Source organism: Anoplophora glabripennis, unplaced genomic scaffold, assembly GCF_000390285.2.
Source record: "Anoplophora glabripennis isolate ALB-LARVAE unplaced genomic scaffold, Agla_2.0 scaffold194, whole genome shotgun sequence".
Classification (NCBI taxonomy): Eukaryota; Metazoa; Arthropoda; class Insecta; order Coleoptera; family Cerambycidae; genus Anoplophora; species Anoplophora glabripennis.
Genome location: NW_019416622.1, coordinates 40,303 through 64,310, shown reverse-complemented (window position 1 = coordinate 64,310; position 24,008 = coordinate 40,303). Strand labels below are relative to the sequence as shown.

The 24,008-nt window shown below is 31.8% G+C and overlaps 1 protein-coding gene across 1 annotated transcript in view; it reads left to right on the top strand.

Annotated features, from left to right (window-relative positions):
• The window catches only part of LOC108904924 (metabotropic glutamate receptor 4-like), a 311,527-nt gene that overhangs the window by 252,094 nt on the left and 35,425 nt on the right, over nucleotides 1–24,008 (top strand). The window contains exon 7 of the mRNA XM_018707649.2: nucleotides 1,697–1,846. Coding sequence (XP_018563165.2) covers nucleotides 1,697–1,846 — 150 coding nt within the window. The remainder of the gene's footprint in view (nucleotides 1–1,696; nucleotides 1,847–24,008) is intronic.

Below are 24,008 nucleotides of genomic sequence, written 5' to 3'. Positions count from 1 at the left end.
GTATGACAGTATCAAATTATTTAAAAAATGTGTCATTGGCGTATATTACACACACACGTTAGAATTTTTTCACATTGAGTTAGAAAAATAACATTTTTTCCAGAAATAAAAAAAATGCTGAGAGACTTTTTATGTCAAGTAATGAATGAAAAGTGCTGTCTAAATTATTTTTTTAAATAATTGCGCACACGTAGGTACGCTCCTGGTTTTTGAGCATATATTAATACTCTTTTTCAAAAATGGCTTGAAGAATCACCCTCTGAAATATTTTAGATTACTTAGGAGCACCCTGTACCAACAAGACCGAGAAGAATAATAAAATAAATAAAATAGCATAATAGATATCATAAAAATAGCCTTCTGTTGAGAAAATTTTGAATAAACACGTATACATTGTTCTGATATGTGAGAAACTTGAAACACACTTTAATGTGACAACACGCCCCATCAGATTATATATGCACAACTTATCGTTTTCATTAGACATTTTTCATAGCTGAGAAAAAAATTACGTATTGTACAAAAGTTTTTCTTAATATTCATACCTACTCCGAACTATTGGTTAATTTTAATATAAATTTATTATGAAAAGCAGACTATACTGCAATAAACATGCAGCCAATCCATCTCAAAATGCTCTTTTATTATATTTTATGTAAATTGTCAAAGTTTATAGTGAACAACTTCAGGATTTTAAATACATTCAAAACATCAGTATAATATGGCAGAATAATATGATCAGCGTATAAACAGAGAACATTATACCAATGAGAAGCGAGAGCAAGACTTTCTGCGTTAACAGTTTTCCTACCCTTTCCTTGTGTTGCTGTCAGTTGTCAGTGACTGTCAGAGCCATCAAATATAAATAGGAGAAACGAGTAATTAGTAAATAGTTTTTTAGTGGTGGACAGTTGTGTTGTATAACGTTAATTGATAGTGAATTTATTTGTATTGTATTTCGTTTTCATTTAGAATCGACTTGAAATCAGTAAAATGTCTGATTATTGTGCTTTTCGCAGTTTTCATCGAAATCTGGTGAAGGATTAACCCTTTTCAGATTCCCTAAGAGTTATGAATTATTATTATTATTATCAGAATTATCTACAATTTACTATTATTTAAGGTGATTTCTGTTTCCCTTAGCTTCCAATATTTCAATACATTTATCATCAATTCTGGACACTGTACCTAGGTATATAACAAAAGTAAGAGCTTAGGTCCTTACGACAATTATATATAAAACAATGCTATGAAAACCATTGCGATGATGTTATAGTTTGCCTACATTTTATCACAGTTACCCATGTATTATATGAACAATGTTTGATACTGATGCAGTTCATTCAGTGTATTCATAAGTATAACTTCTCTCAGTGTAAACGATTGTGTTTGCTTCAAATCGGTCGACTCTAGCGTGACCACAAAACATCAAAGGAGCCGCAGATTACTCGTTGGTATAGTGTTCTCTGATATATACGTCATACTGTGACGTAACGTTAGTTATCACTTGTCAATAAGGTGTCCTATGATTATCTTTTGCATAAATTATTGTCTTAAAATATTTTTTCTGGTTCAAAACCCAATTTTTTTAATTAATAGAGCAACAAAAATATCCTTGTTGCAATTTTTTTACTATTTACAAATAACTTGAGTCCTTTTTTTGAAAATCTATATTTTTTAACAATTTTTTTTTCAGGTCTTAGCGGGGATCAGTTCCACTTCGACAACAACGGAGACGGCCCTGCCCGCTACAACATAATTCACTTTAAGCAGATGTCAAACGGCAAATATCAGTGGATCCGTGTAGGAGAATATCTGGAGGGAGAGCTGAGACTGAATATGTCAGGTGAGGACGATAGCGTAAATGTAATTGTACCATCAATCATACTAATTAGGTGCATTATTGTGACTGGACTATCGATCAGGCGACAAATTGACGTGCGCCACCAGGCGATGAAATATTTAAATTGGGTAATTAACTTTTGCCGTAATATACAAAGATAAATGAATTTGACTTCTGCAGTACAGAGGATGCCTTGAAATAATTAATTGGTCGTGCTTCAAATATAGATTCTTAGATTTTTTAAATATTGGGATGTTTCTATTTCCATGTAAGCTTTGAAAGTAAGTATTTATGCGAATTACTCTGATAATAGTAGGGGACCGCCTAGCCGGGTGTGTTGGCCGGTGGATTTCATTCTGCCGAGGTAAGCATCACGGACGCAGGCTGGAATTTGGATGGGTGACCTAAGGCAGGCTCGGGACGTGGCTGTGGCAGCAGCCTACCAGAGACCTGGGTCGCCCAACATTTGCCGCATGCGTGTGGTCCCCGATAAATGGTAATGAGAACAGAGCAAAGAAAATCTCTGTAACTCAAGACCACGCTATCATACATAAACTGTACGAGACCTTGCCACCAAGCCACCCGTGTAGTAAATAGGATGGTTTGAAGAAAAGCACTCGAGTAATGAATGAGGGTGTACAAGGGGCCTAAGTGCCGCGGTGGAAAAATAGTTCCACCACCATTCGACATACATGCATACATACATACATACGTACATACATACATGCATACATAATCTGATAATAATTGTTTGTAATTTTACTTGTAATTTCAGTATTTTCAGTAATTTTACAAAAAAAAATTAAATCGTATAATTTTGTTATAAAGCATAATTTTGGTATATCTACAGAATTTTTGTAAATTTTCAATGTGGCATTACAGTGTTTTATTTGCAAATTTTCAATGTATTTTTACGATATTTTTTATTTTGTATAGCGACGTTTTTATATTTTTTAAATATTATTATGATACTACAACGCAACGTTTCTGTATTACAATTATATGTAAATATGTATTATTAATTAAATTGGTGATAGTAATTTCACAGTGTTATAAATTTTTACAATTACTGTCATTTTCTCTACAATATACAGGGTGTAAAAATGTAAGGGACGATTCTCTGATGAAAATAGAAGGCTTTGGTATAAATTTTTTTTAAAAAACCCTGAAAAGTTACCCCTACAAAAATTTCAAAAAAAAAATGTTCTTTTTTATCTTCTATGTATATCAATCTAAAGAAACCAAACTTGGTGATTATCTATCAAAGAAACTAAACATCTGAAATTTTTTCAACCCTGAAGTATTTTTGTAAGGGGTTGAAATAATGGATGTGGACTTAGAGATTATTTCAAATTTTAAATTAAAAAATTGGTGGTTGTAATACTTTTTATTTAAAAAATAATTGTACTAGAATGTAACCAAACTGAAAATAAATGTCTATGAAATTTGACGTACACAAAAACTAAATTACAGGTATAAATTATATTTTTTGTTTAATAATTATTATGTAGCTTGGTGTAAGTCCACTAAGAAGCATGCTTGAGTACTTTCCAGAAATATATTTAAAAAAAAAACTATAAGTTGTTAAGGACTAATAAGTATTGCTGTCAGAGAGCCGCAAACCAATGGCGTGCCAAGCGATTCATGCGAGACATGCGTGAGTCGTTGCCTCAGAATGCTTTCCACATCACGTCACTTTAGTATACCGTTGCTTTGTTATCGTGCGGATGTTACATAATTCCTATCCGTTGATGTTTATAGCGGTGTATTGTGTATTGTAGACAATTTAATTTGTTTTTTAATAAATAATACGTACGCCTATGTCAGGCGACTCAGTTCTGACAGCCCTACTAATAAATTAAGAACTATACTCGTATCTACTAAATAAACATTGAGATGATTAAACTTATAGGTACCTACTTTTGAGCATGGTGTTGGCGTGTCGGTTATTAGCAATCAAACAGCTTATAGAATAATGAATTAATGTAAACATTCTTTCTACAATTTTTAAAAATTATCGCTTTGCTAATAAACAAAAAAATAACTAAGTTTAATGAAATAGTTTTATATATCTTTAATCAATAAAATTAATCCAATAAAGTTATGCTCGGCTTATAGGAGCCGCAAAAAAAATTCCAAACAGGGTTGCTTGGGGACTGCCTCCCAACTATCCAACCAAAAGACACATTCCTAAACATTTTTTTAGAGCAAAATGATAATAAAAGTTGTAGAGGATCAAATTCTGGACAGTTAACGAGTTACTGTGGATTATATGAAAAAAACTGTGCACGCTGCAGTGGTGGTCTTGTAAACATGTTGTTACATTGGTAAAATCTATTATAAATTATAATTAACGATGTATATTTTTGTCTATTTCCGTTTAATATTAATATTGTCACAAATATACTTAATGAAATTATAGATCACAGGTGATTTTTCATAAATGGAGACTCTTTACTTACTCACTTTGTTAGTTTTCGTATCAAAATTACTGTTTTTGTTTGATATTTTCACTTTCTCATCTTCCCATGCTCTTTTGGGTTATTTGCTAGAAAAAAAGAAACAGATACCAGTTCGATTTTGCCCCAAGGCGTACAAAAAAATTATTTGTATCTAATATAAAAGTAAAACAATAGACGCATGACGAACATGTATCCAAAAAATTGTTCAAGTAAAATCAATATTGTCCACAACGAATACAATTACTTACCTTATGAAAAATGTACATCAAAATAGATCAATAATGTGTTGTATAACTCTACTAATTATAGTTGTAATGTTCAAATAATATCAATTTACTTTGAGAAGGCAACATTACATTCATCTTTGTAAATGTTTATGTTGTTGATGTCAATCGTCGATATTAATCAATTTTTCTTATATTCAAAGCACTATTAATATGCGATCTACATACGTTTGAGCGTCACCAGTTGTTTTTCAATTAACCTACATTGTGCAAAGTTATATTGAAAAATAATTTAGTAAAACAGATGTATAACTTATAGACGTCTTATTTTAATGGCGCCATCTTTTGTTTATATCACTGTGGTCGAAGCGCTCAACATTAAAAACATAGTGTCAAAAAATAAGAAATTTTACATAATTTATTAAATATTAACTAATATTGTAAATACATATATTTTAATCAACTGTTACACAGTGAAATTAATGAAAAATAATTTAGTGAAAACAGATTGTTTTCTTATGGCAACGACGTGTAATTTTAGTCACCATATTTTCTTGATGTCAATGTGAGCAAATGAACTAATGTTGGTACGTAGGTTTGTTATTAATTGTATACAAAATTAATTTATGTTTTAAAATAATTATTTACTACTTGAGTTTTCTGTTAGATTACTTGTGAAGTAGTGTTTCATAGTTTATCTTATTTAAAAAAATTAAATTAAATTTTCGATTATGTGGGATGACAGGACAACAAAAGTAACAGGCCAAAGAGTAGTACGTCATGACGTGTGATGTGAAAACTTACTTTTTAATAAACTCTCCTTCAAATTATGAGATTTTTCAATTGTAGGTACGTTGAGACTAACGCTCGCCGTTATTTAGGGTTACACCATTATGTCCAGCGGCGAGGTATGAAAATTATTAAAAGAATGTTAAAAAAATTAAGTTTTCACGACGGAATTTAACAAAACATACTATTGACACGTCTAAAAGTCAAAGGTAGACTCTGTATAACATGAAAGCTGAGTTTGTAATCTTAAATACGAGTAGAAAGTGTTACATTTCACTGATTGCCTCTTATTTCTACAAACAGATGTAAATTTCATTGTACAGTTGACTAAGCTTTAAACAGCATTGATTACATTGTTTCCAGTTTCACACTCGAACTAATATTTAGATAGTTAAATTTCCATAATACCCAGAAAGTCGACAGTGAGGTTAAATGGAACTCGATAAATCAGGAAAATATCTTAAAGACCGTATAAATGGCAGGTCATTCAACTTAAACTAACTTACCGCTCAAAGTAGCAACAAGAAACATATTAATCCCTCTTGTATGACAGTCATAAATCACATATAAAATTATAACGTTGACAAAACTCAGATAAGTGGAAGGCCAGCGTATTATTCGAGTGGATAGATGGACACGGGTCTTAAATAATGAAGGCGTCCCACAAAACATCTTTCAAAGATATGATTAATTACGCTTGTAAAATTTCCTCATGATTAACAGTTGCCGCTTTGTTACCTGGTAATTAGAATATTTTATGAAATTTTTTTCAATATCTGTTTTAAGTTTTTACAACGATCATTGTGGTACTAGACGTGAATATTATCAGACTAATAAAGCAGCGTGTACCACAGCGATTGCTTATGATCCGAATTACATATACGTATACAGCCCATACGATATTTGTCGAAATAGAATTCCAAGAAGATCCCTGCGTCACTTTCTTGGAATTAACCGCATTCGACACCTGAGGTAGAAATATATTGGTGGCGTGGCCGTATCAGTTTGCAGTGCATACTGTTTTGCAGTTACGGCGTGTTTCTTCGTTATTTGTACCAATAAACATAAAACACACCACAGAAATGAGACAACCCCCAAATCCAAAAGCCAAAGGCTTGTGCGGAAGGGGGCTACACTTGAAAAAACGCGGACAAACACCCATTATCCATCGACATTGCCAGTGCCGACACCGGGGATCGAACCCGGACCAGAGTAGGAAGCCTAGCCGAGAAATGCTTGCCACCGCACTCTCGACCGACTGCGCTACCGTGGCGACAAACCAATGTGTTTATAATTGTATTATCTTCTAGTTTATTTGTACTCTGACTGTGCTTTAAAAGAAATAAAAACACGTTTTAATCCAAAAAATCTACTTTATACAGTGTATCCCACCGGGAATCGCCGCAATCGATATTTGGAAAAGTACCTACTTATTTGAAAAAATTTAAAATTTGGCAACTTATCAGTCAGTGGGGGAAACACAACTAATATTTTCAAGATCATAGCACTTCCGGTTATACCGGAAGTCGACGCCGTCTTCGTTATTTTAAATGGAACACCCTATATATTTTTGTCTTTTTGGAATCTATTTGGAATAACACTGTGTAAGGTTGTTCCATACGAGTTCTACTCACATACCGAATATCAAATTGATATCTAATTGTTGGTCTGTCAAATTTTTCATAAAAATGTCAATATTTCAAAACCTATATCTAAATTTTAGGAACTAGGTTTATTATACAAAGTGACCATAAAATTTCAAGTAGAATCCAAAAATACAAAAATATATAGAGTGTTCCATTTAAAATAACGAAGATGACGTCGACTTCCGATATAACCGGATAAATCAATTTTCAAAATCAATTAATTTTAATTAAAAATACTTGCGGCTATATTTTGATAGGCAACCCGGCGGAAACATATTCCTCTATTCATAATTATCTATAAAAATTGTCCTTACACATATTTTCCTAAGAATCACCATTCCTGAGATTCAGAGAGACCATTCAAAAAGTTGAAAAAGTTGTGTTCTCCATAATATGCACACGTTTTCACGTCACCTGTAAGGTAGTGTACTTGACGCGTTGTTTTAACATGGTTTCCTCGGAAGGCCCTTTCCACGATCTAATAGCAAGGCATACACATAAAGTTTTATCTTCGGGATTTGGACCGCCACGGTAAAACTGTCAGATAAACTGGCTGTTAGTGGTGATTTGTTTACAAGTGCAGACCTGCAGTTTTAATGAGAAGACTAACAGTAAGTTTTTTCTGCGGACTCTTAAAAAGTAAAAAAGTAAAATAAAATCTGTAGACTTACCTGCTGGTAAGTAAAGCCTCCGGGGAAATAATAATAAAATATTAGATAAAATTTGCATAAATATCTGATAGAGCGTGCAGTACAAACACCTAAATATAAATAAAATTGTAATTTATATATATTTTTTAAGATCAAAATATGTCAAGGGAATTTATCGAAGATTTATCTCCATATACAGGGAACATCCTTGTTTGTGGCAAATAAAATGTAAAGAATACACCAACAAAAAATTTAAGGCAAGGGCTTATGACAATTTAGTTACCTACTGTAAATCAAATGGATATTCGAATGCAAACAGGGATTTTGTGATGAAGAAGATTCAAAATTTGCGAGGCTGTTTTCGCAAAGAGATGAGGAAAGTTGAATCATCAAAAAGAACAGGATCTGGGAGTGATGATATTTACAAACCAAATCTATGGTACTTTAATCTGTTGCTATTTACGAAAGACCAGGAAATGCCAAGTAATAGCCAAGAAAGTGAAATATTTGTTGAGCCTGAAGAATCCATTGATGAAACAAGTAATATATCTGTGGAAAATGAAACTGAGGAACAATATAATATACAGGTAAATAATAACTTATTTTTATTTAGTCGTATACAAAATTACAAGTTTTACTATATGATGCAAAATTGTCGGTGCGTTCATAATCCATGTAAACAGTATATTCTAAAATTTATGAAACTGCTATTCATGATTTTCCAATTTCCAGCATATCATCTTGCCATCTAAGTTTTCCGGGACCATTGAAATATTAACAGTACTTTTCTCTATTTTCTTTTGCATCTGTTGACGCATTTTTAGAACGATTTGCTTCAAGCGAAGCAAGATTATTCCTAACATCTTGCCTCCAATCTCCTAAATGAACTGCATGTGCCACATTATTTTCTCTGTCAAAGCTTGTTGATGAAACATAAGTTTTACAAGTTTTTAATAAAAAGTTATGCAGCACACAGGCAGTAAGAATAACTGAATTAATATTTTCAGGATTCATTGCTAATCTAGTGTGAAAAATTCTAAAACGTGATGCCAATATACCAAAAGAATTTTCAGAGACATTTCTAGCCCTAGACAGGCGATAGTTAAATGCCCGTTCGTTTACGCTAATGTCCTTTTGTGCATACGGCTTTAAAATATTTGGTTATAGAGCAAATCCCTCATCTCCCAAAATAACGTAGTTTAGTTTTTCATCGTTTTCTTCGTTTGAGGGAAAGTTTAATTTATTTTCCTTAAGTCTTTTGTAAAATGTCGTCCATTCCATAGCTCCCATATCAGACATTCGTCCTTGCTTTCCAACATCAATCCAAATAAATTCATAGTTAGCATTTACTAAGGCTAAGAGAATTACACTGTAGAATTTCTTGTAGTTATAATAGAATGCTCCTCTATTTGGAGGTGGTACAATGCGGATGTGCTTTCCATCAATTGCTCCCCCATAATTTATGAAGTTCCATTTTATTTTAAATTCTTCAGCTATTTCTGTCCAATCTTCCTTTCGCTTAGGAAACTGAAACAGGAAACATCGTTTAGGATAAGTACAAAGAAGGTACCTATCTGAAAAACTATAATTTAAAAAGTTAGAGAGCAGTGCAATTGAAATAGTTTAGAAAATGTTTTCTTTTTTAGGTCTTTAGAAAGTCTACCACACCAAAAAAATCAGTTGATACTCCTCGTGCACAGAAGCGGCAATTTATGAAAAGTCAAGAAGAATTCATGCGTACTTGTAGCGAAGCTTTACGAGAACCAGTAAAACCAGCACAAACTGAATGGGAAGTAGTTGGACAGAACGTGGCTAAAAAGTTACAAAGAATGAATGGCAATCAACATCTACTTGCCGAAACGTTAATAAATAAAGTGTTAATGATGGAGTTGTATAATGAGTTAACTCGAAGCACTGATATATTTAATCCACCACAACCAACTAACTATTCTCTAGGAAACACCAATTTGCAAAGCAATTTATCAAATACTTGCCAGGTCCAGTGTATATAAATTTGGCTAGTCCTCTAGATTATGAATCAAACTCTTTAAATAGTTCAATTTCTACTCCTTTAAGCTCACCTGCGACTCCTACCAACCCTATGCAAACGAATATTACTGAATTTTACGAAGGTGTGGGGAGTGACATACATTCTGATTCTTAGTAATATTGAGCGAGATAAACAGGGTGTTTCAGTTTTAAATTGACAAATACATATTTTTATTTTTCTGAGAACTTTAACTTCCTTACAAAGCCCCAATGGTATTAAGTTTATATGAGAAAATGTTATTGTGTTATATGTTAATTATTTTTCAAAGTTCTAACTGTTCCAAAAGTTTGTCAATTTAAAACTGAAACACCCTGTATGAACTAATACTTTAAATACTAATAAAAGATTAAATACTACGATATTGTGTTTTCTTACCTTCATATAATCGCCTTTTAATACATTGTAAATAGCACGACAGGTTTCAGGAATTAAGTATCCGAGGGTTTGAGCTGCAATTCCTACAGAGAACTTAAAGTCAGCATAAGATCTTCCAGTGGCAAGAAATCTCAGAGTGGTAATAAGTCTATCTTCTGCTGATATTGATGTCCTCATTCTCGTGTCCTGTTTAGTTAAGTGCACTTTCAATAAATTAAATAGTTTAATGAAAGTTGTTTCATTCATTCTGAGATAATTTCTAAAATCACTTGGATCATTTTGCGCCAACTCTCTCAAAAGAGGGATATAATTGAATTTCAGCCTCTCCTTTTCAGATAACCAATTTTTCACCCATTTTGATCTCTTCCTGCGATCCAACTGACTCATAATATTGTTAACATAAGTCGCAGCCATGCAGATAGCACGTCTTTTCCGTATATTATTTTGCATACTTCTTTCCGAATACGAAATACGACTAATACTCTATATTAGTAGTATTGTATATATGCTAAAACCGACATTAAAACTTTCAACTCGACGAAAGACCACAGTTTTGATGAACCTGCTTATAAAACTGTCAGATCAAATGCACTAACATAGAGTTTTTACCGTAGTTTCAAAGACTGAAGGTTTATCTTTATGTAAGAAATGTGTGTTAGTATAGAATAGGTGGTTTTAATGTGGCAGATCAGACCCAAAGATTTATCTGTGCCAGTCCAATCCGGCAGTTTTAACTTTATGTGTATGACTTGCTAATGTGGTTCTGTTTAATTAAATAATATTGTATTAAATAAAAAATGGTACTATTGGAAATGATAAAAGTGGTGTGAATTATGAGCAATTGGAGAAAACTATTCGTCTAATTGCTAATAATTATCTAATGGAACTTCAAGTATAATGTCTTCTTCTTCTTCTTCTATTTCTTTCTTCTTATTCCTGCTGAATACAAGTAAATTGTTCTAACAGCGATGCATCAGATGTTTCCTCGCTGATATCGTAAGAATCCTCTTCTGATGGCGATTCAACGTTGGAGCACGACTAACCTTGACAACTGGTACATGCTAATGAACTAAACAATTCAACTTTTTTTCAGCCGCACTTAGCACTAAACCTCTTTTTCCAATTACAAAAAATTGTATTGAGGAGTTTTTCCGGTGCAGGTGGGACTAAAGTCTGGATTGCCTCCAATGTATTGTCAATTAACTTCCAATCCCAGTGTTCTGGGTCCAGTTGACTACCAAGCCACACTTGAACTTGATAATTTACACGAAGTTCCATTATCCAGATTATTCCAGATCATGGAATAGGTCTACCGGGGAAACCACATTAAAAAAACGCGCCGAGTACACTACCTCACAGGTGGCGCGGAAACGTGTGCATACTATGGAGAACACAATTTTTTTGAATTGCCATATCTCAGAAATAGTGATAGGAAAAGAAATGTAAGAACAATTTTTATAGATAATTGCATGATCTACAATTTTCACCAGGCTAATAAGTGTCATCTTCCAGTGTAGTTGAAAGTACCAGAGGTTTGTAATGTTGGCCCACAACATTAATAAACAAGAAAATTTTAAAACTTTTTCTACGGTGACGATAGATTTTTTTCTGGTGGTCCACACTGTATTGTGGCTGGATCAGAGTTTCCAACAGTATTCACGGAGCAACAATGAAAACAAGGTATACAAATTGTTCGAACTTATCGATCACTGACAAGTTGTCCCCATCCCATCCACGTCTATTAAAGCCCTGGAAGATCCGCAGTGTCGGGAAACAATGACGGGAAATAATGGGATGCTGCATGTATTATATTTTACCGCTACTAGAAACATGTATCGTCTCCTAAAACATTACCTTCCACTCGAATTACCGTCAGTCAACTATTTTTATTTGTTTATAAACATAAAAGCTCTCAAGTCTAGGGTAATATACCCATGTATATGTCATATATGACTACAGTTTACAGTGTGCTTCCTACGTCAGTATATATTACAGAAAAGTAGTTACGAAAGGAGATGTATATATACATATAATTTGATATTTGAGAACATAAACAAAGAACATTTCTCAGCTTGTTTCAAATCATAATTTCACTTAATGTTTATATTATACCTATATAACACATTCCATCTACACACGAAAAATAATATCATGATGTCAGCCATAATTCCATATGAGTTATTCCATGATGACAACTTAAAAATAAATTCGTTTTATTTGCTTTCTTTCATTTAATATTTTCCCTTAAATGATAAAGCGTGGAATTCTAATATTTCAATCAAAATAATACCAACCAATGACAAATATGACAAAAGTTTGATGAAAACTTTAATAAAGTTGTTGGAAACTTTTGCAGTCAGTCGAAGTGATTCGCAACTGAATTATGGACATTATCTTTGACTGAGATCTCTACCAAAATATACGTTTTTATTTAGTTACAATTACGACTGTTTGGATGTTGTGTTTTAAAATGTAAAAAGTATATAGTGCGATTAAGAACATGCCCGAAAAAAAAAATTTTTTTGAAAGTATAGGCGAGTCTTACGGATACAATTTTGTAAAAAAAATCAAAAAGGACAGTTCGAAAATGATTTAAAAATACACTTCTGCACGGCACTGGAAACAGGTCCACTGTAAAACCTGACCTTGCGCAAGGCCTTTGCGGCAAAGTATAATAAAAAATGAACGGACAAAAAATTGAAAGAATTTCGTTCCTAAGGAAAAAAATAAATAAAATTTTACAACGTCCATTTTATATCAGCAAATTTAACTGGTTTTACCGCTATTGTTATTATTAATTGATAAAATTAATTTGTGGTTTGAATTAATAAAATAATTTGACATACCTGATGTTACAACAACTGTTTGTTCACCGATATGTAAATAGATTTGGGCCCATAACATAAATGTTGTCTTGCTTCACCATAACACAAATGTTGTCTTGCTTCACCATAACACAATTGTTGTCTTGCTTCACAATAACACAAATATTGTCTTGCTTCACCATAAATGAAAACGATATTCATAAACTCCGAGTTGCTATACATGTAAGCCATTTTTAACACTTAGAAAAGTAATGTAATACATGAAAATAACAAATCGACACATAGGTCACTCCGAACACACAACATTAAAACATAAGTATGCATTACTCAATAGATTGGTATTGACTCTGATAGTACCGGATTTTCAGCCGATAGCTTTCCAACTTAATTTCCTTTCAGACGTTGTTATGGATGACATAGATTCTTTTGGTTGACTTGGATGGGTAGTCTTCTGGTATGTTGATTAGATTTTCTGGATGGCCATAAACAATGTCGTAGAATAGTTTTAATTCTCTACCGGAGACTATGTTGGTTGGTGTTCTTCTGGTAGTCCCATGGACTGGTGATCCATAGGTCAATAGGAAATTCTATACTGCTATTAGAAATACGTGGAAATTTCGGAAAACAATGAAAAATATATAAACGACCGCTCCAATGCACTGAGTTTTTTGAAAATTAAGTTACATTTTGTTATTATAAAGTTGTCAAAGTTTATAACTGTTGTTTATTAATTCGTACCAAATTCAAAATTTAGTTGAGTTCAGTATAAAAAAATTGCAAAAGTACCTCGCTGCAATTTTCAGTATAACTTAAATACCGTAGTAAAATTTTTTCCACAATAGGTTCATCAAGAAAATTTGGCAAAATGCTAAACAAAAACATAAAGACATGAATCGTGCCATACGGTAGTTTTCATGTTATAAGTGTCTACCGGTTATTGATTAAGAACATCGAAATTAAAATTGATTAATTACGGTCTACGGTAAACAAGAAAGTCATCGGTGAAGACACCGCTTTGAAAATAAACATTCTGTACTATTGAAAAATATCAATTTATTTAAGCGCATTTTTAAAAATTCAAAATTCAAAATAAATTTTTCCATTTAATCTATTTTTTAAATTATTGTTTAATGTTCTGTAGTTAGAGGTTATATGCACTTTGAAAACCAGTGAGGTGCTAATTCTTGTGTTTTCAACTGTCAGTTTCCCGTTATAAATTAATTACCTACTTTGTGTACTATGAACAGCTGTGTACAAGTACATGGTGATTATGACACCTGCTTTAACTTGTCAGATTTGTTGACTATGTCTATTCTGTAGTAACTAACTATTAAAGTACCTTGTTCTTGGTTTTTGGGTAATTTAACTGATACGCTTTTTAAATACCGTAATTTTAGATTTCATTATGGTATTTAATTCGCTTAAATTTTCAATGGTTTATGATGTTCTTCATTCAGAAATTAGGATTCGAGTTATGATTATTCCATAGTATAATTATTTTACCTCATTTTTTTAAATTAGATTCCGTCAGAATGCGTTAGAGTTAGATTTGCAGTATGAAACTAAAAAGATAAAGGTCTTATTATATAAAAAAAACTCGCATATCTTTGGTGAGCTGGCATGAATGATTACCTTTCACGCAGACAGTAGTTCTCATAATGTAGTGTGAAGGGGCGGATTTTAAAAACACATTATTTCTGCAATTATTTGTAATATTGAAAAATACCTTTGTCTGAACCCACTTGCATCGCGATTTATACCCGAAATTAAAATATGCGCACATATTTAAGGTTCATCCTGTACGTACCAAAAAGATTTACGTTTTAATATTTTTACGTAACATTTCACATTTCTGGAATACTACAACAAAAAAAAGTTTTTACTCATTTTTCAAAGTATTAAGTTAGTTCAAACAGATTGAAAAATATTTTATCAAATGAAGTCAAACAATGTTCTTCGACACCAGACATCTAGGTATGCAAAAGACATTCAACCTCACAGAACAGATTTCTAATTGTTCAATACAAAACCAGGTGGAGCATGTAGCCCATGGAGTAGAGCTAATTATATAATATACAGGGTGACCAAATAAAAACGAAACAGAGCCATTTTCAGGACCTGCGTCAAGATTGTAGAAAAACGCTCACACCCGTCGATTTTAGATTAAAGGGGGACATTATTTGCTGGTATTTTTGACTCCTCCACTTTCACCCCCTTGCAAGGGTAAGCAACACCCTAAAATATTTAAATGGCATTGGGGGTTGAGTAATACTTCTTTTGAAAGCTCTTACAATTCTTTTTACAACAGACTTTAAATTTTATAATTCCGCCCAATACTTTGAAAAAAATTTACATTTTAAAATTTAAATTATGTTTAGTTGCTTACTTACTACTTAGTTGATTAAATGTTCAAACTAATGACCGCCCGCTTCCATACAAGAATAAAGATTTTGTTCGAAACGATCTGGGACATTTTCAATAATATCAGTCAAGGCAGGGTCAATAGCGTCTTCCAGTAATTGCAAATACATTTGGCCAGTCAAATTACCAGGTAGAAAAAAAGGACCCACCAGCCGGTCACCGAAAATTCCAGCCCATACATTTAATTTTTCCGGTTGCTGTGTATGCACCTCGTGAAAAACTCTTGGGTTTGAATCGGACCAATAGCGGCAATTGTGACGATTTACCGTCCCGTTCAAGAAAAAACTGCATTCATCAGAAAAACAGATGTTAAAAAGGAACTGTGGATCGTTCCCTGCTCGCTCACTCATTATTTCGCAAAATTGCAAACGGCGGTCATAATCATCCTCATGAAGTTCCTGGACTAAATGTATTTTGTATGGATGGAATTTATTCTTCTTCAAAATGGTTTGTATGCTAGTTCGATTGATCCCAGACACAGATGCCAGCTGCCTCGTACTTAATGTAGGATCAAGATGAACTTGTCCCAAAACTGCAACTTCACTAGCTTCATTAACTATAGGTTTTTCAATTTCTCGTTTTTTATTGGCTACGTTCCCTGTCTCTTGAAATTTTTTTACTAACTCTAGAACATACTTCCTCCTGACATGTCGATCTTGATGTTGTTCATTAAATAGCTGAGCTGTTCTATTCGCACATTTATTGTTCATAAAGTAAAGCGAAATGATATCTACCCTTTCCGCAATGGAATAAACCATAGTGTTTAATTTTCAAAAACACAATTAAATAAACTACCAACCAACGCTTCCAAATAATACTAGAAAATAATTTGGAATCCACTAATTTTACGTTCATTGTGTGTGTATAGCATTCATTTCTGTTTTTTACAATTGTGTTTTTTTTACGAAAGTGATAACAAATCGCCAAAAACCAATGTAACGCAAGAAATACTAAATTTATACCATTGGTGTACTTAACTCGAATGACTAACATTTTTACCGTTACTAATTGTTTGTACATAAGTTTCAACTTTAAAATCAAAATTCTTAATAAGTATTGGGCGGAATTATAAAATTTAAAGTCTGTTGTAAAGAGAATTGTAAGAGCTTTCAAAAGAAATATTACTCAATCCCCAATGCCATTTAAATATTTTGGGGTGATGCTTACCCTTGATTGAGGGTGAAAGTGGCGGAGTCAAAAATACCAGCAAAGAATGTCCCCCTTTACTCTAAAATCGACGGGTCTGAGGGTTTTCTACAATCTTGACGTAGTTCCTGAAAATGGCTTCGTTTTCATTTGGCCACCCTGTATGTATTTTTGAACGAAATTTTGTAAAAGTGGCAAATAAAAATATGTTTAGATAGAAAAACAGTTATAATCCATATATTCATGTAAGTTGGCTTTTCACAATGTCGTTTTTTGAAAATGTCATCCTTTTCCTCAATTTTAACTTATACATTTTTTTTCTGTTTATGTTTGCAACGAGAAATTGCCTGATGAAACAATCCCAAGTAAATTGTGGACAAAAAAAGATGTCTTTGTAACAGCAATTTTTTACGTGATCAAACTTTGTAAAAGGCGAAAACAAGAATATAGGTTTCTCTGAATGATTGTTATTTGAAAATGTAACATATCAGATATGTGTTTTTCTATTAATTATTATTTAAATACTTCAATTTTGCAGTTTGAGCGGTCATATATATATATCAGTCAATGTTCATCCAAAAATACTTTGCAACCTCTTATTTTGAAGGAAATTTTATCTACTTTTTTTTCTATGAACCTATACCTATCTTTACTCAAAAAAAACTAGGCAAAAATCGATGGGAAAATCAATTCTCTAAATAATTTTTCCTATGAACTATACCAAAATTTTGCTTCGTTTTCAAGCTACAATTAAAAAACTGAAAGGGGTGCATTTTCACCCCTACCTCCAATTTCCACCCTCTAATTTAATAGCACTCGCGGTTTTTTCCATCTAAAATGACCCTTTGCAATTCATGCAATAAAATTGCTTGAACGTCATAGTTCCTTTTAACCCTGTTTTTTGGATATAATCAATAGCCTATAATGTAACAATGCTAAATGATAAGTACTTCTTGTTCTAGTAAACAGTTAAGGTCATTCGTCAGCAGAATTATCATACATATACCAGTTTCGAACTTATTAGGTCCCATTAATATACCATTCGTCAACCTTCTCACCTATAGCATACGAGATCTTATCAGTTCGAAATCAATTATAGTGATTCTGCTGACAGATAATATAAGCCGTTTACTACGTATTGCGCATGTAATACTATGCCGGATGTTGTTTCCCACAGTACCATTAGTTAAAAGCTTTATCGTATCTAGTGCGACACTAGTCATGCTTACTCATATTGTATTTTATTTACAACTTGTATAATCAATGATACAGATACAGATTTGTTTTAATAAAAAGGTGCCGGTGTTATTATTTAAAAATGTACTATTATGATATATATTATGATAATATATTAGTAGCCCTACTAACACGATGTATAATAATGTTTTCATATAAGCCTCTTTCATTTAAAATTACTCTATAATTTTGCCTCTGACAATATGGCAGGTATATATTACCAAATATTTTATCAATATTAATTAAAACACTACCGATTTGGTCTACTGAGTCAACGATTTTCATAGCATAGCAGCATAGAGCTGTTTAAAATTTATGTTATGAAAAGTTTGTTGCAACTTGAAATTTCCATAAAAATTTTAGTAAACAGAAATTTCTGCCGCTCTAATTTAGTAATAATAATTGTCTTGTATGACTCAAAGTTTAAGTAGTTAACCTCAGCAACATCACATAAATTGTATATCAGTTACCATTTCAATCTGAGAAATGTCATGTTAGAGATATAGGTTGTCATATCGACCCTGTGTGAAAATATATTCTGTAATAAAATATAAAAACTTTTATTCTGTCGATAAGGAATTGTCACAAAATTTGGATAATTTATTAAGAAACAGCAGCAACTATGACCTTATCGTTGTCGTTTTGTTTTAAATTTTGTAACTCACGTTTTATAAAAGTCGAGAATTGTATATTCTGAGGTTACATTTAAATAAAAAATTGTGCATCATTTATTTCACTTCAACTTAGAAAGTTTATCTCTCGACACCTATGTGACTTTTGACAAATTCTTTCTCCCTTTCTTACGAAAATTGGACTTTTTCGCATAAGGTGGAATTTATATTAAACGAAATACACATTTTCATTTTTTTGTGGTACATAAAATTTTTATATCATAAGATTATTATCCACATATTTAAAAAAGTACCTATCTAATTAATACTTCCTCTCATTTAATTGTTAAAATTCTTATAATACCTACAGACCTCCAGCTTTAAGAACATATTCTAATATCAAAAATAAAGAAGAAATTCCTATATGCAGAAATAAGTATTAAAACCATTAACCACTCATTTAACTTGGCAGAAGCAACAACTTTTATTTAATAATACTTTTCGAAAACCTCTTAGTTTTTAAGATAATACAGTTTTAAGAAACACTTAATTGACTTAAATAAACAAAAAGAAGCCTAAAGAAAGAAAAACGAATTTGCTAGTAATTAATACTCAAGCTAGTAAAAACGCGTAAAACAGTGAATTTCTTATAATATTCACATATGTTAAATACATTAATTAAAAGTTAATGCTTTTGATGAGTAATATACAGGGTGAGTCAGTTTTTTGTAGACAAACTTTAATAGGAGATAGAACACGTATTTTTAAAAAGAAAAGTTCCTATAAACATATGTCGTAGAAGGCTTCGTTTCCTAGATACGGGGTGTTGAATATAATTTTTTTTTCTCGAATTTTCATTATAACTTATAAACGAATGCTTAGATTTTTTTCATGTTTGGGGGATAATGTCTATTAATTATGTGGCATAAAACAAGCGATAAGAATGTTCAAAAACTTGCACAGTGGCGGAGTGGAGGGAGTGCTCACCCCCTTTCTTAAACAGAACTTCTACGCCAACGATTATTTTTGAAAAAAACTGTTATTTTCATTATCTACATACAGTTTAACAAAAATAATGTCCCTTCTTCTGTTTCGAACTTCCTGTGCTTTTCCAAGTTATTTTGATTTTTAGTGTTTGATGTGGTACTAAATTAATTTATTTATTATCAATTATCGGCTAAATATTTAATTCTTTCAACGAAACCTACCTAAATATGGTTTGTTAAGGATTCTAAAAAGCCGAAATCTCTTATTCTTTATCTCTTTCCAATGCAGTTAAAATAGATATTTGTTATAACAAGCCATATTCAAATACAAGACTTTTATAAGTTGAAATCTGTTTAGTACACTCATTTTTACAATCCTTGTATTTGAGTATAGCTTGATATAACAAATATTTATTTTAACTGCATTGGAAAGAGATAAAGAATAAGAGATTCCGGCATTTTAGAATCCTTAACAAACAATATTTAGGGAGGTTTCGTTGAAAGAATTAAATATTTAGCCGATAATTAATAATAAATAAATTACTTAATTTAGTACCACAACAAACAATAAAAATCAAAATAACTCGGAAACGCACATGGATTTCGAAACAGAAGAAGGGACATTATTTTTGTTAAACTGTATGTAGATAATGAAAATAACAGTTTTTTAAAAAAAATTATCATTGGCGTAGAAGTTCTGTTTAAGAAAGGGGTTGAGCACCCTCTCCACTCCGCCACTGTGCAAGTTTCTGAACATTCTTATCGCTTGTTTTATGCCCCTTAATTAATAGGCATTATTTCCCAAACACCCTGTATATCGGAAATGAAGCCTTCTACGACATATGTTTATAGGAACTTTTCTTTTTAAAAACATGTGTTCTACCTCATGATAAAGTTTGTCTACAAAAAACTGACTCACCATGTATAGGTAATTTTGGCATATTTCTGAAGCATTCGTCCCAAAGCGCTTAATTCCAAACATACAGAATTTTTATAATCTCTGTTGAATAACTGAAATATATTTTGATTTTAATATTAATTAACAAATTTTACAAATTCTGGTATTTCTTGATTTGTAAGATTTTTTTAACACTCTTTCGAGTAAGCGCATTACTACTAAAAACTCCTATAGTACGTTTGAAAAATATGTGTATAAATGTATGTCAATTAATATAATCTAACATATAGCAATCAGAGATGAAGTAGCATATATTTTAATCTGACTATTTCCGGAATTTCTGCACATCCAGAATCATCGTATAATGAGAGTCAGATATTTGTACCAAACATTGGCATATCGAAAATTTAATAAGATACCATGTCAAATTTTTATTGTAATTTGTTAAATGAAACAGTCGTCAATGCAATTTTTTTAAATATCATATACAATGTCTGTGCACGTGTTTGTTTCTAAGTACGAGAATAATTTTATTGCAGGTTATTATACATTATTGCGACTATATTACCTTGCGCAACCAAAGTCTCGCATAATTACAAATTCTCTTCTTCAATCAAGAAATAGTTGAGAGTTGCCTAACTGGTATCTGTAAAATGTCCCTTATTTGCAATTTTCTGCAGATGAGAAAATCAAATTGGAAAACGAAACTGTTACTTGGAAAATTTCTCATCTACAAAGTTGCGCCACGAAAACGTATATCGGGGTCTATTATTTTTGTTAACACAAAAAAATTATTATTTTATTAAACTGCTAAACGAAGAACAAAAAGTCTCACATGAACCTCTGTTCATATAAGAAAGTAGCTAATTAATGTGTCTAGAACTGGATGTCAGATCATATTTCTATATCTATATTACATCTTATACAGGGTTATACAGAAGTTTGACTGCCCTTACTTCAGTATGAGACAGAGTAATCATAAATGAACAAAAAAGTTGTATATTACAAGGGCGTAAGATTAACAGATTTCAAAATACAGCTAGTATTACTATTGGGGAGTTCCATCACAACGTGACAACAGCGCTTAACCTGCTGATGCACACCACGTGTGCACGCGGCAGACTTGTCCTACGGAAAAAATGTAAACAACTCTTATTGGGAAACATTTAGTAAATTTCAAGACAATTGATTTCCAGTTTTTAAATAAATAAAATAAAATGTATCGATTTTGTAGTACGAAGATAATGTTGTGCTTAAATTTGAGCTGGAATTTTAGTAATTATGGATCTCTTAAAACAGGAAATATCCTAGAAGTTGTACAATTTATGCTACTTTCCCTTATAAGAGGCACTTAACGAAATTAAATATTATTTTGGAAACAAATTGACGAAAAAGATCCCATATTGAATTTTAGATGAGTCTAGAGAAAAATTGAAACAATATCTTGTATCCACTCTTAAATGACATGTATTTAATTATTTATTTACTTATTTATTTATCATTTAAAATACCCAACGGGGCAAAATTTCACTAACAGGACGAATTACAGTACAACATACATTATGTATATTCGAATAATAAAAAAATAAACATAAATAGAAACAAACTTACTTAGTTATTAGTACGCGACACTAGGATACATTATTTCACACTAATGGTAGCAACTGAGTGTAATAAAGGAGCTAAATCACCTACTAATACACCAACACCAAAGATGTTATCAAGTGCTTTAAAAATGAAAATTTATTTCGGCATTTAGAATTTCTTGCTGCAATAAATGGCCATTTTCTGCTAAATTACACATTTCTTTTCTAATCCAAGGAACCACTTAACAACATTGGATTCGTTTAGAATCCTTTGAATTCCGTGACTTACAAATTTACAGGAACTAAATGAAATAGCATTATTGTTCAATGCACTGGTTCTCTCTGAATTCAAATATGCTTCCCTTGTATTGAATTCACATTGTGTAGTTCGCGCTAATAAGTTGGAGAATTCGTAAAATACCTGTGCTGTAAATCGGATAACTACTACCCACCCTAAGAAATGTCATCTGATTACTTTACGCTTCAAGGCGTAAATGTAATTCGTTGATAACATTACATATAATTATTACAGGATTAATTGACTAACTAGATTTGTTAACGATTTAAGTTTTTTTCCATATTTCTCGCTCTGCCATACGGTCTTCGTCTTTGTTCAACCTTCCTATCCCTAGAATGAATTTATTAAAATTTTCACCATTACCTACACACTATTTCACATATCAAGAAAATTTTTCCTGCTCAACTTACTGCACTGATTTTTATTTGTATTTATGACTTCTTCGTATATTAAAATCTGTATATAGTACATTTTTATAAATATATTTTTCACATATGTAATTTTTATCAGTTGTTTTTTCTACCCATTGGTTTTGACTGTTCCGTGATGCATGTAAAAATAAAAAAAATATAAATAAAAATAAAATTATAAAAAACAATATTTAGAATTTAATTTGTCAACAACAAAAAATTGTGTGATATAAAGAAATACATCCTTCGTATTGAAGTTTATTTTATTTTGTAAATTTGTTAAAAATAAAAGTGTTAGGATGGGGTGAAGTAAGTACTTATTCAATGATAGCAGAATACCTCCACACTACGGTTTAAATACTGTCACTTTCAATCTGCTTGTGCACCGGTATGACCTAAATCGTCTACCCCCATTAAAACTGAGGTAAAGGAAATACGGGTTGTTTGAAGTTTGCAGACGTTATGTTATTACGGGGGAGTAAACACAGCAAAAGGAAATTTGCCATATAAACTGTCAGATACAGCATATTGGTTCATACATAAGATCAATAAACTTCTAAAAAGAAAGTTTACTTTTCGCGAGGGGGATAAATGTGTCGTCCTCGAATCGGTTTTTTGATATCGACTTTAAATATTGATTAATGGTAAACAGTGATTAGTGTCTTGATAAACTGCAGGCAGCGCAGTTCGAGACGTACGGGGTGTGGAGTCATTCCATTCAAAATATGTTCATATTGCATTGTAGGTCTCTTTTAGTAAGGATTCGTTATGAAATATAAATATTTTTCTAAATGTGTTTAAAAAAATAGTGAAAATGGAGATATTAAGTAAAAACAATTCACATTAATCTAGTTATATTGTCAATATTTTTGACATTGCCGTTTAAAATTTTTATATTTTAATATTTATTACCAGCATTTACAAGGAAGAAGCAATCTTCAAAATGCAGAAACAGCTAATTCTATTTATCCTGGCTACCTAGTCACAAAAATTAAAATTAATCAAATGTCTGTAATTTGGCGTGAAATGGTCATAGAGCAGTAAAGAAAAAGCAAATTGAAGCTTGAAGTTTCTAGTTTCAGATTCTGAAAGCTAACATTTTTATCGTTAGCCACCTTTGAAAATCATAAGATATCCAGGGGAAAAAAATTCAAAACTTTGCTTCCATTTAAAAAGGTCCATAAGCTCATTAATTTTCTTTTTTGCAGTCCCATATATCAGCTCTTTTAACTTGATTCATCCTCTCTAATTTGAGCTGTTCAAGAGTTTTGTACGATGATTTATCGCCGAGTTATCGTTTATCAAAGCAAGGAAGACCTTTTTGGCTTTGATGAGACCCACATATCATTTCCGAAGGAATTCGATGCGCTGAACACGATCCTGTAGTCAGAATCTATGACTTGCCGATGAATTTCGGAGAAAAGTAAAATTTTTGGGTGAAAAAGCCCAAATATGAGTCAAAACTGATTTTTTCCTTGATTTTGTCCAAATATATCATTTTCGTAGTATTTTGAGGTGCCATTAGCAAAATTACCTACGCTGTAAAAAAATT